At 34.0% G+C, this 17375-nt stretch overlaps 1 protein-coding gene across 1 annotated transcript; it reads left to right on the plus strand.

The window, feature by feature from the left end:
- Window positions 1-1988: 1988 nt before the first annotated feature.
- On the plus strand, window positions 1989-7007 carry LOC106761458 (pachytene checkpoint protein 2 homolog). Its single transcript, XM_014645010.2, has 14 exons — window positions 1989-2212; window positions 2309-2372; window positions 2466-2578; window positions 2848-2915; window positions 3100-3203; window positions 3323-3427; window positions 4147-4236; window positions 4347-4422; window positions 5304-5373; window positions 5463-5533; window positions 5698-5788; window positions 6282-6409; window positions 6559-6687; window positions 6758-7007. The coding sequence occupies exons 1-14, from the start codon at window positions 2122-2124 to the stop codon at window positions 6896-6898; spliced, it is 1341 nt and encodes a 446-aa protein (XP_014500496.1). The 5' UTR covers window positions 1989-2121; the 3' UTR covers window positions 6899-7007.
- The last annotated feature ends 10368 nt before the right edge of the window (window positions 7008-17375 follow it).

Here is a 17375-nt window from a genome sequence, read left to right on the forward strand (position 1 = left end):
TCAATTGGTGGCAAGCTAAAAGTTATTCCAACTTCATTTTCCAATCTAGATAGGTCTTTACATTTTCCTTCTCACAGAAATGAGGGAGGTTTACCCTAGTTTCTCTTAGTGTGTGCTTCCTCTCACACTCCCTTCTATGTCCTCTAGGTGGAGGAGGTTGACAATGTTGATTAATAATTCTACTATCCTTCTCATAGCGTGTGGAGCTTGGGAGCTCTTCCTAGAATGAATCCTACTTCTTAACTTTTCTTGTATTTTCTCTTCTTTTTGTTTAAGAATCCTAAGCTCTTCTTCAAGGATGACAAGATGGGTCTCTATTTCAAATTTTTTCCTTTTATTTTAAAATGGTCTCTTACTTCCTCAAGAGAGTTTAGACCAACTCTAGAGGAAGTGGCTAAAGGATAACACATGAGATACTCTAACCTTGACTTTCGAGATTAGTAAAATGACACATAAATTTGACAACATTTCAATACTAATCTCAAAAGTGATTTTTATAAGGGGTGAACACCTCTATTTATAACCAACTAACGCTAGAGGTGTCTCACAAAAGTAGAAGGAAAACCCTAAAAACCACAACTTTGCTAACTTGGATAACAAGGCTAAAATCCTTTCCATTATGAGGAGGACATGTGGTCATTATTATGGAAATAACCTCTTTATTACGAGGAAGACATGTGCCACTACTATGGGATAATCCTCTCTATTAATAGAAGGACACATGACCACTACTAAGAGAGAATGCTCTCTACTAAGAGAGAATGCTCTCTACTAAGAGGAGGATACATAGTCACTACCCTCCCAAAGGAAAAAAACCAACACGCCCTTAGCTTGTCTTCCAAGGTGGTATAGGTGGATGTTGACTAAAAGTCAACTACAAAAGGTATCACTTATGGTCAACTTAGAGACACTACTTGGTCCATGATACAATCTCCAAATGGAAATCATAAACTACTTGACCCAAAATAACATATTCTACTAATTACAATTTATACAAGCCTAAACGAATAAGAGTTTAGGCCCTTCTTCCACATATGACTCCAACCCTTTTTGAATGTTCTTGCCTATACTTTTTGTGATTGGTCCCTTGGCTAGGAGCTTGTCATCAAATCTTCAACATCCAGATTCCTTTGATCAATTTGCAATTGATCTTGATCACACGGTGATTGGATATAATGCTTTTGCGCCATTTTGAACTTGATTTGCTTGATCAATTTGATACTCATTAATGCTTTAACTTTTGAATTCTCTAATCATTCTACCAAATAGGTCATCTAATGGAAGTGCCAATGTAATGGTTGTTTCAACATTATGCTTCAAGAGTTGACTTTGACTTGTCTAATGGATACACGTTTAATAGGTGCATTCAACATTCAACTCATCGATTTTACTTTTGACTCATTTATACTCGTCTAATGTCATTATGTGCTTGCATTTGATTTGTCTAACATTTTGTTGACTTCACCGATAGATACTCATCTAATATTTTGTGTCTTTTATATTGACTCATCCAGTGGACTGTGTTGAATTATTTTAATATTTCTTACTCATTTAATGTTTTTTCTATTTGTCTATTTATTTGGCATGTGATACTTTCACACAACATTAGTGCTAATTTAATGAAAATGATGACAAATAATGAATATTTTTTTATAATGAAACTCAATTGATTTTTTTTCTTTTTTTTAAAATTAAAAACTCAATTAAATAAAAATTATAAAAAAAGAATAAAAATTATAAATATAAAGATTAAATTACTAATTCTTAATTATATTATTTTGATCCACCTTAAGTAGTGATATTTTAACATATAACGAGAGTGTTGTTATAATTTAGATACCTTTGTTGATGGCTTTAAGAAAGTAAATTTGAATAAAAAAAATATTAGTTTCAAAAACCAAAATTATATTTTAAACATAAATATGTTTATGATTTTTACCTAAATCATTCTTAAATCCTGATTATACTGTAAGAAACCAAAAGAACAAGGATGCTTTGGTACATTGATTTGTGAAGTTGATTTTGGAAAAGTGTGCTAGAGTTCATATTGGGTTTTTCCCGCTCATTTTTCAAAGAAAACCCTTCTCTTCTTCCTTCACAACTTCAGTTTGGAGCGACAACATGAGTGCTCCCATGGACACAGAGCTCACAACCTACGAAAATGGCGCTGGTTCCCAACACTCACTTCCCGAGGACAAAGTTCTTGTCCCTGGTACTTTCCCTCTCACTCTCTCTATTTCTTTACACATTCTCATATCTTTTCTTGCTCTTTCTATAATCACTATAATCACTCTTACTTTGCTCCTAGTCGAGGTAGCCCTAAAACCTTCCAGCACCGCTAAAATCGAAGATGTTCGTTCCGCCGTTGAAGGGTAACCCCTTTCGCTTCTTTGCCCAATTGCAAATTAAAGTTTTTCTTTTTCTTTTGTTCCAAATTGTGATTTTTGCTGTTCTCGATTTAGCAGGATGCTTGAAAAGAGGAGTTTGAGCTATATCGATGGACCCATTCCGGTGCCTCTTGATGAGGCGTTTCTCGCAGATAACGTGCAAAGAATTGTCATTTGCGGATGTGATACCGGTGTGCGATTTTTTGTTTGTTTTGTTTTAGGGTTTAGGAACAGTTCGAAATGATGGGACCTTTATTGATTTTATTTCTCTTTTACCTTTTTTTTTTTAAATCTGAAATTGCATAAAAGGACTTCTGGTTCCATCGTGACATTGAGTGTCTTAGCAATTAGCATAGCAACGTAGCAAATTATGTGGAATAATTCGCTGAATGGAGAGAGAGGAACAATACTTCATTCTGCCGCTGTTTTTCTGATTCTGTAAAATGTAACTCTTTTGTAGATGAAGGGAGGCACAATGATAATGTTCTTTTGTTCTGGCAAGTCAAGCCTATTGTACATGTTTTTCAGGTGATCTTGCTGACTTGATTTTATTGCCTATGCGTTGGTCTCAGTCTCATTTCCTTGGTTGTCATATCCTTATGAGTATGAAGAGGGATAGGTTTAGCTCCTCTAAAGTAAAACACAGTTATACTATTGTTTTGGAAGTGCCTTTTGAAGTCAATTTTTCTTGGTCTGAATTTTGCCTTGTCAGCTTAGCGAGGAAGGTCCATGTGAGGATATAAGCTCTGATGGCCAGTCTTCCAGCTTCAACGAATGGATTCTTCCTGCAAAAGAATTTGATGGCATGTGGGAAAGGTTATTACTTTTTAGTAGTTTGTGCATTTCCTATTCTAATTCTATACTGTTATTCTTTTTATGATTAACTATGAAGTTCTAAATCATATACCCTGCAATATCAACCATTGTGTATGCAGCTTAATATATGAATCTGGTCTAAAGCAACGGTTATTACGTTATGCAGCAAGTGCTTTGCTCTTTACTGAAAAAGGAGTTGACCCATTCCTTGTTTCGTGGAACCGGTAAGAACTGGAAATATTTATTTAGTTACAGTCTTCAATTCTGAAACTTTGCTTTACGATGCATGCATGACCTTATTGTTAGAAAATACATTAGCCACCCACAATGGCTAATACATTAACTACCACAACTATATTAACTACCCACAATGACTAATACATTTAATTTTATTCCATTTAAGTTTACCTAACACATACATGTTCATGTCCAGTGTCTTCCTTGGCAGACAGTAAGCAGCATAGTGGTGCTTCATGATATACTGAGCAAACTTTGATTTCTGAACACCTGAAAAGCAACTCAGTATAATTGCTGATTGAGCTTGACATTTGTTGACGAGAAAAAGTTTGCAGTATACGCAACTATGATAAACAGAACCTTTTTGTAAAAATATTGATCGAATTCTTTGCAAACCTTAGAAACTATCAAAAGGACTGAAACGTTACGACAAAGGAAGATGAACAAGAACATTGTAATGGCGGGCCTATAATTTGTTTTGATATTGTTTTAGACTCTGACTGCTGAAAGTGAACAGTTTAGCACTAAATAATCATGCAGGTTATTCTGCTTGTAGAAAAATTAAAGAAAAGCCTTTTTTTATTTAATTTTGATGCTATTTAAGTAAAATTGTTGGTTGTAGCAATTATGGGAAGTTGAACTGTAAACCTAGATGATTGAACTATGTACATATCTTAATATTTTAGAGACTTTTATATATTTGCAGCATAATTCTGTTACATGGACCTCCTGGGACTGGAAAGACATCTTTATGTAAAGCATTAGCTCAGAAATTAGCAATTCGATTCAATTCAAGGTGCACTGATCTATTATCACTACTTTTTTTAGTATTATACCAATATTTCCCAATGAAAACAAGTAAATAAAGGGAACATAAATTAACTTGCCTGTTTTTTCCCCACTCAGATACCCTCAGTCCCAGCTTATTGAAGTGAATGCACATTCTTTGTTCAGTAAATGGTTCTCTGAAAGTGGCAAGCTGGTATGCATGTCTGAAACTTGCTGTCTGTCATAGATTTGCATATTGTCTTTTGTTAGTAAAAAGGTTATTGTTTCTTATCACGTTTCTTGTAATTCTCCTAAAACCCTTGATCCTTGTTAATTTATGTACTAATCAAATTGACTAGTCTCTGTTTTAAAAGCAGAGAAGCAGAGCTACTAGTTGGTCCTTAACATTTTTTAAATGATGTTTTCTAATCAATGTTGTCAACCTCATCAAGTGGGATATTGCTTTGCTGTTGTATGTAGAGAAACTGGGAAACTATTGTGCAATATTAAGCCACTTAGACTGTCTAGTGCCCTTTTAGTTTGATAATGCTTTGGTGAGTTTACAAACTAAAAAAATTCTCCCCTTAACTTTATCCAAGAGTCTTGCATATTGAGTATCAATTAACTAGAACAATATAGGAAGTTATGGAATTTTGTATGAAGGAGATTGATAAGTTGTTAGGCTTCTTTAGTCAAGAAGTCTAACTATCACTCGAAACAACACACACTCACTCACCATATTACTGGAAACAAAACTGTATTATTATTGTAACCAAAGAATACAAGAATAGGAGAGCACTCCCTCCTCCAAGGGTTTCCTCTTCACAAAGAGCCAAAGCTCAATCTACAAGATTATCCAAAAGTATCCTGACACAAGACCTCCCTGCCTTCTTATAAAGGCCCCCCTAACCAACTAACTAACTAACAACTAATTCCTAATCTATTTCCTTTTATTCTGCACACATTATATCCTAACATAAGTCAAATTGTGAAACTTCCAAATTTAACGAAGCTGTATTCTTACCAAGTTACTACAAATGAACTATTTTTGTATGGTTATCGAGTGTGTAATTATGTTTCTTTGTTTCCTACAAGGTAGCAAAACTTTTCCAGAAGATTCAAGAAATGGTAGAGGAAGAAAGCAATCTCGTATTTGTATTGATTGGTGAGACATAAGATACAGGATAAATTCCAACTTACTGCTCATGTATTTTTCTCCAATGTCTGCCTAAGTATGTGCTTATGATCCTGCAGATGAAGTTGAAAGCCTCGCTGCTGCTAGAAAAGCTGCCCTATCTGGTTCTGAACCTTCTGATTCTATTAGGGTAAAATCCTCAAACCCGTCCTATCAATAGGAATAAACTCATTCCCCCGTCTCCACTATTTTGTGAAACTGTCTTAGATTGTTTAAAAATGTAATTCAGAGGTGTTGCTTTTATTCGTGGGTGTTTGTGTCTAACGTTAGTTCGATCTGAATATGGAATTTCAGGTTGTCAATGCATTACTAACTCAGATGGACAAGTTGAAATCATCTCCTAATGTGATAATTCTAACAACTTCCAACATAACTGCAGCTATTGGTAAGCCTTAATTTCTCATTTGTTAAATTTTATGGCTTTTTTCCTTGCGAGTTATAGTGGGTTCTCCAATAAATTTAAATATTCAGATCTGATTAACTTATATGTCAGTCTACTTACAAGTGAAGTGTAGAGTAGCTTTACAATATCTGGGGTTAGTGCATGTCTTAATTTTATCATGATTCACGGTGGGAATTGGTAGCCAGTAACGTGTATAAAAGTTTTTCCTCACCAAACACCTGTTTGGGGCATCAGTGTCAAGTTGTTATAAAATAAAACAGACTTTCGTTACCACAGTGGAAAACAATACTATTTCCAGATCCGAAACATCACCCCAATGTAACACATTACAGCAGCAGCCTTTTCCCCCATTGTGGGAGCATCATTGCTCAAATTTGTTGTTATATGTAGTTTATTCAGTATGCACTTCCTCCATAGACTTCCTTAAAACGCATTTCACATGTTGTATCATTCAGATTTATGAATTTTATTGCAGACATTGCTTTTGTTGATCGAGCTGATATCAAAGCATACGTTGGTCCCCCAACTCTTCAAGCTCGGTATGAAATATTAAGGTCCTGCTTGCAGGAACTGATACGTACAGGGATCTTGGCTAATTTACAGGTGCAGAGAGTACTCAATCTTTTCCAGCTATCTTGACAAGCAAGTCATTAATATTGGAATCATTATTCCGATCCATACAAAAAATAATCTTTATTCAGATTCCCTCATTTTGGCATCTTAGTCTTTTGGCTAATCATACTGACTTTTAGGATTGCGAGAATATCATGCTTCCACATTACGCATGTGCAAAGGAGAGGTTGAACGCTCCAGATTCGCACGAGGGTTCTACATTCATGCAACTGTGCAAGCACCTATTGGATACAGCGGAGGCCTGTGAGGTAGGGAAAAATATTTGTTGAGTGTTGAACAACATTAATCTTTTGTTTGATGAGTTTGATCTGTTTACAGGGAATGAGTGGAAGGTCTTTGAGAAAACTTCCATTTTTGGCACATGCTTCACTCTCAAATCCTTTTGATTGCAACCATATTAAGTTCTTATGTACAATGGTAGAAACAGCAAAGAGGGAGCGTTCTGAGCTTCCTGATTAAAATAACTAAAATTTCAATTCAAATTGTGTAAATCAAAAGTGTAACTATAACATCTACTGCATTTTTTAGTTCGATAAATGTTTGATGCAGCGGCAATTCTTATTTATTACTACAAGCAATTATAAGGGCTTAGTATAATGACTAATCTTTGAAAGCTTAACCTCAAAATATCATTGGGTAGGAAACGTAGGATGTTTGGTTATCTCCAATTAAATTTGCTTTTATTATTCTAGCCAAACAGTTCATAAAGTAAGATGACTATTTGAAATATTTTTCCTTTTCTTATCTGATAAATCATGAATTCAATATTAGGCTTTTTAATATAAGGAAATCTGGGTAGTTAATGATTATAAATTAACTGTCTTTCAATAATATTTATTTTTCTCTGTAGTTTTTAATATTGTTAGTGTAATATCAACCGTTATAAACATTAGAAATAATAGTATGAAATAGTTATGGATGTTCTTAGACATTACTTTTTCACTTATTACATGTCTTAGTACAATTGATTTTCACTCATAATTGATTGGATAGTTAAACAAAGCTAAAACAGCTTCAAATTAGAATCAAGTGGGTCTTATGTATGAAAAGGTTTATTGCATAGATTAATGAGAAATTATGCGTTTTTTTTCTTGTTACTAGTAATTCTGTTTAAAAATTATTGAAATAAGTAGATTTTAGATAAATTGCTAAGAATGGATAAGCCACATATTAAAATATGTGGCACAACTTAAATTGTTTTTTTTAATATAAAAATCCAATTTTTATTTGAATACATTGCTTATTTATATTCTGTAACTTATTCCAAAGGTACCCATTTCAGTATTTAAATACAGCTTACAGATGTTTTGAAGTGTAAACTATTCTTTCTTTTTACATTGTAGATTTTTTTTGAATCAAATATTCAATAAATGATTTAGTTCTGAAACTTGTATAGTCTATACTTGTCTTCTTGATATTAATAAGCTAATTATATGACATTCATGTTTGAATAATGTTAATCAGATAAAATAAAAATAAAGAAATAAAATCAACAATATATAAAAAATTTATAAATTTATTATTTTAAAACTTTGTGTTGATGATTGTATTTTAATATTATATGTAAACTTGTTTATGCATCATTAATATTAATATCTAATCTTCTTAACACGTGGCTGACTGACTTGGTTTATTCTGTCTGAATTTGTATATATTGAGCATCTGGAACTAAAATTGTCTTTCACGCCAAGTTTTTATATCATAACCATAGCAATTTCCCGAGAAAGAAAGGGACACTTAGTTGTGGCAAACTAGGCCGTACTAACCCTAGTTTTTACTGAAATTAATGTTTGGTAAATAAATACAATGAAAACATTCTCTTTTAGAAGTATATATATATATATATATATATATATATATATATATAAAAGAAAGGGAATCTAACCTTTACAAAAGATTATAGATGAATACAAACACATTAGTCACAATTAACCCAAAACCTCGATGAGTGTATACTCCTTTTTCTGAAACTTTTTTTCAGTACAAAAACACATCGACCTCAATAAATAGTTTCTTAAGAGAGTTTTACATATCAATTTGTCACTTGCTAATAGCTTCCAACACCATAAAGAATCTGATTCATGCCCCAAGGAAGTAGAACACAACTTTCTCAGAATCTTGAATAATACATGTCATCATATGGAACCTCAGTAGATAAATACTAATAATTGGATCCCACATACTGCAAAGTAATCATTGTGGCACATGAAGATCCATGTTATTGATACAGTATTTTATATGCTTTTACTTTCATTCTTAATTGAAAAAGAACATTCTTTGGTTTGATGCATCAATCTGAATTAATCTACGTGCAGATACGTGCTTAAATATAATTGGAATTTGGTCAGCTTAAGTTGTAAAGAGTTCAAAACAAAGCATTTGGTTGGCACAGATCACTAAACTAGAATTATTTAACTGCAAGACTATGCTTAAAAAATAATCTGGTTATTAATTATGAACTTCATCCATGTGCAGGTATTTCCTTTTTCCAGTCGTTGGTGTGTTTTTTTTTACAATTGCACAAGAGGGCTATCACTGACATGTGCAGAGACATCATTCTCCCCCACAAAATATTCACCAATTCCATATACAGGAGCAGGTAGGTGAAGATCACTATGCAAAAATCTCTTTAAAAAGTTTTCAGACAAGCCCCACATGCTGCAGGAAGCACTTATAAGCAAAGAGGTTTCAAAAATTATAATACTTTTTTGGACACTTCCGACCAAAAGAAAAAGGAAAGAAAAGCCAAAACTTGAACCACCATAGACAAAGACCCATTCGGGGGAGGGATGCAGGCTTTGACACAACTTGTTAACTTTGCCAACAAAAAGAATGCTTCAATCTTCAACACCCTTCACTGTCTAACACCCCTTTCTGCTTTCCTTTTTCTCCCTTGTGGAAACGTGCCCTCACTGTACATTAAAGAGAAAACGTTTGCATGCGGGAATATAACATAGGCTCTCTCTACACTATGCGTGCATCACAATGTTTCAGTACACTGCCTCACACAGCCGCTTTTCTGTATCTACATATACACAAACATGCTATCTGCTGTCTTCTTATATATTCATACTTTCACACAGATCAAACATGTCTCTCTATTCTATTTGTTTCTACCATATGACTCTTTCTCTTGTCCTCTCTCTCTTCCTCCTTTTTCTCAACCATTTTGTTTCGTTAAAGTTCAACAATGTCTTCTATGTACTCTCTCAACATCTTCACCTTCACCTCCCCAATCATTCATACATTCATCTTTCTCTTATGCCAGATATAGAGTGGCACTCATCATGGAAGAATCCCCAGCAGAGGTTTCTTTAACCTAGGTCTCTATTAGCTACCAGCAACCATGAAATAGAAGGCCTAAACTCCATCCATGGGGAATTATGCACTCCTGGTCCGAATGGTTATTGCTTCTTAGTTCCTTTTTTTTCTTTTTATAGTGTTTTGAAGAGTGTGCAACCATGCATACAACTGCTAGATGCCATGCATGTTGTGAAGTTTATTCAGAATTTGTTTTCTGTACCTTATAGCTTAGCTTGCAGATGAGTGAATAGATTACTACTTCTGAATAATGAGTGTGTTGAGTTGAAGTGTCACCATACCTTGTTATGAGAATGTAAAAGCATGCTTGCTATTGATTTTTGTTTAATAACATCTTCATATTTGCTGTATTTCTTCTCTCTCTTTCTGTTGATCTTGTACCATGTTCAATTAATCCACAGTGTGTGAATATTTTGATGCTTTTTCACTAAATTATAACTACAACCATCATGCAACTATATAAGAATAAAATACTTGTACATGACTGAGCAAAAGGGCATGACTGTGTTTATCCTTTCCTTTAGTAGTAATAAAGAAAGTTTGATCATATAGATGATAAAAAATAAGTATGCAGCTCCTCTACCAGCTATATGTGTAGATCTCATTCTGAGAATATACAAATTAAAATGAAGAGTTCAATTTTCTTTTGTGATGAAGTTTCAGATTACTGTATTAAGGAGGATATGATTTCAACTAAAAGAGCTATAAGCTACCTATTTTCCACCTTTTGGTGTGTTTATTTTATCTGGGAACATGCATGGGAAGTGAGGAAATGATCAACCTCTTCTGTTGTTTATTGGGTAAAGAAAGGAAAGGGATATGTTTATAATTTTCTCTCCATGTTGTGAGGAAAAAAGATCTTTAAATTAATATGCTAAGCTTGAGGAAAGAAAGCAAAGAAAAACAGTGTGAAAGGAGTTTGACATAGAAGTGAGGGACTGTGCCAGATTCCTAGCTGCTTAATTTCCCTTATTTTGTAACCTCCTAGCTAGGTATTGATCCCAATATTAGACATGCATCATGATGTGTGTTGACTTGGCGTTCTAATAAACTTACAAACAGTTAATTTGAACAAGGCTTTTTCAGTGTTAATAGGTGGCAATCACATATATAATGAGTTCAAAGGAACATTCACTTTCCTTTTGCTTTTTTTTTTTAATCATGAAACGTTTTGGTTGACTATATGGTTATGTGTGTGGAATGTGCCTACTGAATCCTGGACAGGCTCCACCTACGAGATGATGCATAATATCCTATACTCAAAACATGATAAAGCTAATTTTTAACATGGTAATCATTTGTGTCTTTGGTTTTTCTTTCTTTGTACCTTAATCATAACGAGAAACTATAAAGTGTCAATTTCGGCACGGTGTTCAAAATAAATGGGAAATCTGTCTCTATATTTGGCACATTATTTTTCATAGTATTATGGAAGTTAACTGTTACAAGAAGAATAATATGTTTTACTTATAAATTAATTAGTATGTGAAACTTAGAGGAATTGAAGTTTTCATCTCAGATTTGGGTGGCATCCTAGTCTTTGAAGTTAGATTTTACTACTTATTCATCCGTACAACTTTCGGTATATGAATCATTTAGGGTTAAAGGTCATAACTAAAGCATTTTAAGAATGAACAAGTGGAAGTGTGTACTTGATATTTGGTGGTAATACTTCACTTTATATGAAGAAGTGGAAGTTACAATAATTCTTTTAATAAACCTATTTTAGTTTCTCTAAAACCATTGAAGTATATCATATGAACAAAGGAAAAAAAAAATATAAACACTAGTAGATGATGGACAGGATAATTAGTTAACTATGAAAGTATAGTCTACGTACTGAATATTATTTCTCGCATACTTTCATTCCAAGCTGGAGGATGAATGTTCATTCCAAACTTTGTGACAAACATACTTTCCTTGTGTGGGAGGATTGATGAAGACATCGGCAGAAAGCTTGGTGGTACTTATTGGAAAGAGATGGAACAAGCGAGATTACAGTTTCTCACATATACGACATGGTAATCTATGTCATTCTTTTGTTCATGAAAGCTTGGATTCAAGGAAATATGTATAGGGACTTGGTTGTCATGGTAAAGGCTTAAAGATGAATGTCAATGTGACCGTGCTGTTTCTAATCCTAGGGAGAAGTTTAGTTGCCCTAGATATTTAATTTTGAAAGTGTTGTTTAAGAATGTCCTATAACATTGTTTATCTCATCCCAAGTTATCACCTGCAAGAATGTTACACCTACACATACAAGTAAAATAATAATGGAAGTAGCATTTTTCATGATGAATAAAAGAGTGATCAAAAGAAAATTGAGTGAACTTAATATCAGGTGAAGATGAAGTTAGTTTGGCAAACCATTATCTATTCGCCTGTTTTAAACCATATACAGGAACTTTTTGATATAGCAAACTTGGCTTGGTATGGTAAAATTTACTGCTTGAGGTAAAATCATGTAAACTTTTTCAATTCAAGTCGCTATATCGGAAAGTGTTGTTAACTTAACATCTAATTGTTCTAGGTACCAAATTCTTTTTGTAATGCATCAAGAAAATCATCACCTTTAAGTTAGGTATAACCTTTTGTAATATATCACCTTCAGCCTTGTATTTTACTTTGTAGACCCATTTAGATTTGATGAGAGTTTTTCAAGAAGGTGATATAGTTTACACATTGAGAGTAGAAAGGACTTGATGGATTCTGTGATCTATGTTGTTGTTATTCAAAAAAAAAAATTGAACAAAGAAAAAGCGAGTAAGAAAGGTACATAAAAGAAGAAAAATAAAAATAAAAATAAAAAAGTGTAGTAGAACATAACTCCAATATCATCATAATGAAGTATAACATAGTATCACAAAGGAAAAAAAAACACAAATAAACTATAAACAATGTAATAAGTATATTTTAGGCTTAAATGGTTACTTCGTCTCCATGTTAAGAGATGAATATTTGTTTTGTACCCGGTTTTAAAAATGAAGACATTGGGTTCCTATGTTATGAAAATTGTAAACAAGGTCCTGTCCCTTAAGTTGACAGTAACGGTTAATTTCATGTTGATGTGGCGTATTTTTTCTCTTCTCTCCTCTACTGTCAAGCTTTTTCTCTGTTGAACTTTCTCTCTCTTCCAATCTCATTTTTTTCTTATTGCCTTAGAAAATTGTTTTTTTCTAAAAGCCAAATCTGTTTTTTGTGAGACACGACGACAATGTGTCTGCTCTCGAGTGACGTTGACGCATTGTCCAGTGGAGGTGAAGAGAGAGCGGCGGTGGTGGAAGAGGAGGAAGAGTGTGGTGGAGGCGGAAGAGAAGATTGAGGACGAGGGCATAGTCAACGACGACAAGGTTGACCTAACCGTTGTCGTGGCACATCTGGTGAGGTGGATTGGAATAAAGAAGTAGGTGTGGTTGAAATGTTAAATAGGCAATAATATGGAAAGAAAGAGAGAAAGAAAGAGGGTTATATGATGATGTCCCTGCTACTACTATTCTGCATATCACCACTCCTCAAAAATATTAATATAATCAGAAATGGAAAAAATTGAAGAAAGGGAAAGACTTTTGTTGTGATTGAAATCGAAAATTGTAATAGAAGATGTTACTGTGTGGATATTCCTTAGGGTCTCACCTCGGTTTCACATATTAAACAAACCTCAAGTGTTCTTTTTTATCTTCTCTACTCTTTTATTCCCATTTTTGGTGGGTAAGACTAAACCGATTTTCTGATTTTAAACAAAATATAAAAGCATGGATGGATTCTTCAACCAGCATACCAGAAACACGCTAAATACCGAAGGCTATTTACCGACGACTTTTCGTTCTTCGGTACATTTCATTTACTGAAGGCTTTACCGAAGGGCACATGAAATGGTGATTACGGACGACTTATAACCTTCGGTAAATGGAACTGACTTTAGCGAAGGCCTTTGACAGTCGGTATAAGCCTTAATGAAATCAGATTTGGGATTTCCCTCTCCCACTGCCAAATTGTTTTCGCGCAAGCATTCCCCCAATTCTTCCTCTCTCACTTCAGATGGTGCTGCGACGATGTGACGGCGGTGTCAGCATGACTTCGGTGTTGTGGTGGTGCGTTGACGGTGTTGTGGCGGCGTGACCAGTCCTTCCACTGTCGCAAGGTGAAGCCAATGTAGTGGTAATCTCTTTCTTCACAAACTTTCCTCACTTTCTTCACGCACTTTCATCACTGGTGGTGGTCCTTGACAGTGCGTGCTGGTGCTGGTTCGTCGTGGGTTGGTTGCTGCGTTGAGGGGTTGGGGTGTGGAGATTGAGGAACTTCGTTGGAGGGGCTGGTGGTGTCGCTATCGTGCTCGTCAAGGGCTATCTTGGTTGAGGTAAGTTCCACATAATTTCATTCACATTATCATGTTCATCAACCTAGAACCCTAAAGAAACCAAATTGTTGCCCCTGATTTTGCTTTAAGGGTTCGATGTGTACATATATTTTCACAATTTAGAAACTTGAATCATATTCAAGCAGTAATATTCATTGTTCNTTGTTTTAAAATGTATATATTGCCAAGGCTTGTTGTTTATGTGTATAAAACCACAAGAAGGTTCTCACTGGAATGAAGTTTATCATGTATGGCGCTTCTGATTAGAAACTTCAAACTCTAATATTTTGTTTTTAACTAGCTGTGGTATTGGCTGGTGGACACTCGGCTAATGGTGCTGTGGCCCTGTTTGCAACAAACCCTGTTTCCTGGTTATTTATTCATCCTCTTCCTTATTCTTTTGGACATATTACTATCTTCAAAATCAGCTTACTGTGCAAACAAACGAAACTCTCACATGGTAGGCCTTTATGGCTACCTATTGACATATTTTCTTATTCCCCGTACAAGCTAATGACCATACAAATAATAACCACATTCAACTTAAGAGCAAAAGTTGTACATGTTTATTTTGCTGCTTTTTTTATATCAAAATCAGAATTCTATTTTAATAGTTTTTGTGATCCTTTAATGCATACATTTGGTGACTTTAATATTCTATTCTCACTACATTTTGATATATTTCTTTATAGATATAGGTGTACCTGTTGGTTGCATGAATTGGTTCAAGTTATTATAAAGAAGTGCATCAATTGATGTATATATTTATATTTTTTTAGGTGAATGTTTGGCAAGTTATATCTGAATGGTCAAATCCTCTGTTTGAGGTGGAACTTAGGATTCTCAATCCTCACAAGGGTGACTTTTCAAGCTTGATATGTTTTTCTGTTTGTGGTTTCAGTTTTACTCATCTTTTGGTTTCTCACGTGCACCTAGAAAATGGTTTAACAAACTCACAAGCTTGATATGCCTCTCATATTGTTCATCTATTGGTATATCTTCATGATAGATTTTCACTTGCATCTCTGTATCTCTTTAGAAGAAACAAACTCAGAAGTTGAACTCTAATTTTCCTCTCAGGCAACTAGGTAAACTTGCCTACTTTCTAGGTATTCAAATCCAACTACCTTTTTGACAAGAATATTGTGATGAGTGAAAGTAAATATATTAAAGACCTTTTTCATTAAGCAAAGATGACTGAATCTCAACCTATACCATCTCCTATGGCCTTTTCTAGCTTTTCACCATGCTCAACTTCTTTGAATTGTCCATTCTGAGTTTGGAACTACTAAACCTTTTAATTCTAGGTTAGTTTAGTAGAGTTACAGTTTCTTGAGTCAATTAAATTGCTATCCAACCTTTGCTTCTCTGGAAATGCAATTTTGGTGGTATAATGGTGTAATTTGCTGCATAAATTGGCTATAGCAAGGGTGATGTTCGAATTCTTTTGTTTTTATGCTATTGGAAAGCTTGAACAAGCTTAAATTGGTGTTCTAAAGTTGATATCACTGTTCATTTGGTTATATTTCAGCTTATATGTAGAATTGGTCTTTAAACCATCACTTTTTGAGTTAAAATGGAAGTAGAGTGGTGATTTTGAATTGTAAGTTGTTTATAACTCATTTCAAAGTTTAAACACAATTAAAATAATCAAATAAATATGTTTGAACTTTCAGTTGTGTGTGTCAAACACTTCCATACGTTTTTGGGTATCAAACCACCAAATTAAGAACTTTTTCTGCTGCAGGATTCAATTTAAGATACTATTTGATTAAGATGTATGTTGTTTCAATATTCCATTTTATTTGGGTGTATGAACCTAAGTTTAAGATGTTCAAATCTGGTTGGTATTGGCTTTAACTGTTTAAAAGTGGTGTGCATTGGTAACCCATTGGAGAAGGGTGGAATATTGCATTGTATTGTTGGTTTCGTGTATGATTCAATATGGTTGTACTTTCATAAACGATTCAATTCTGTTTGGACATATAAAGTAGTTTTAAAGGAGTTTTTAAATACACTTCCATTTGTTGTGTTATAGGGTGAGCTTTTAAAGGAGTTTGAAAGCTAGCTAGAAAGGGAGGAAGAGAGAGTCTACAGAGGAGACTTGAGCAGAGGAAAGCAAAGACAAAGGTATGGGGACCTAAACTGAAATTGCATGATTGTATGTGTTATGTTGATTGGAGTTTTATGATATTGTAAACATTGAGGTATTTCAAACTTTGTTATGAATGGTTTGAAACTGATTGTCAAATATGTAAGAGGTTTGTTTTGGTACTTTAATTTGTGAATGATGAATTTGAACAAATAAAGCATGTACAATTGCCTCTTCCATTGGTTTTAATCAGACAGAATTAGCCATGAGACATCTTACCATGTTTGTAAGATCATAGAATGTGTAGGTTTAGATTACCCTTTTCAGTTTATTAATGTCTTCTACATCAAAGCAACTTGACTACCATCAAAGAAAGTTGCCTTCAATAACTGAGATCAATTTACCGAAGGCTTATAGCCCACGGTAATTACCGAAGGCTTTTGGCCCACGGTAATTACCGAAGGCTTTTGGCCCACGGTAATTACCGAGGGCTTCTGCCCTTTGGTAATTACCGAAGGCTTTCGGCCCTCGGTAATTACCGAAGGGCAAAAGCCCTCAGTAATAGTTAGGGACAAAGGTTTTTCCAACGACTTTTTGACCGTCGGTAGGCCCTCGGTAAATGTTCATTATCGACGGTTTTGGGCGGTTTCTGAGGGATTCTGGCCGTCGCTAAAAAAATGAGATTGGAAGAGAGAGAAAAAGCTTAATAGGAGAGAGAAAAAACTGAACAACAAAGGAGATAAGAGAAAAAATGCGTCACATCAGCATGAAATTAACGTCTATCAACTTATCGAACATCACCTTATTCATACAATTTTCATAACAAAGGAATCCAATGTCTTCATTTTTAAAACTGGGTACAAAAATTTACCTCTTAACATGGAGACGAAGTAAACATTTAAGCCTATATTTTATTATTTTTTCACACACTCATACTTACAATGTAAAACTTACAATATAAAAAGTTAGAAAAAAAAAAAGAAAAGGAATGATCCAAAGAAAACATAACCCAATAACAAAATCTCACAATAAATATTTTTTTTTTAAAAAAAACAAAACAAATGGACTAAGACTTTTCAAATTCAAAATCTTTAGGAATGATTTTATATATATATATATATATATATATATATATATATATATATATATATATATATATATATATA

Source organism: Vigna radiata, chromosome 5 (genome assembly GCF_000741045.1).
Source record: "Vigna radiata var. radiata cultivar VC1973A chromosome 5, Vradiata_ver6, whole genome shotgun sequence".
NCBI classification, from domain to species: domain Eukaryota; kingdom Viridiplantae; phylum Streptophyta; class Magnoliopsida; order Fabales; family Fabaceae; genus Vigna; species Vigna radiata.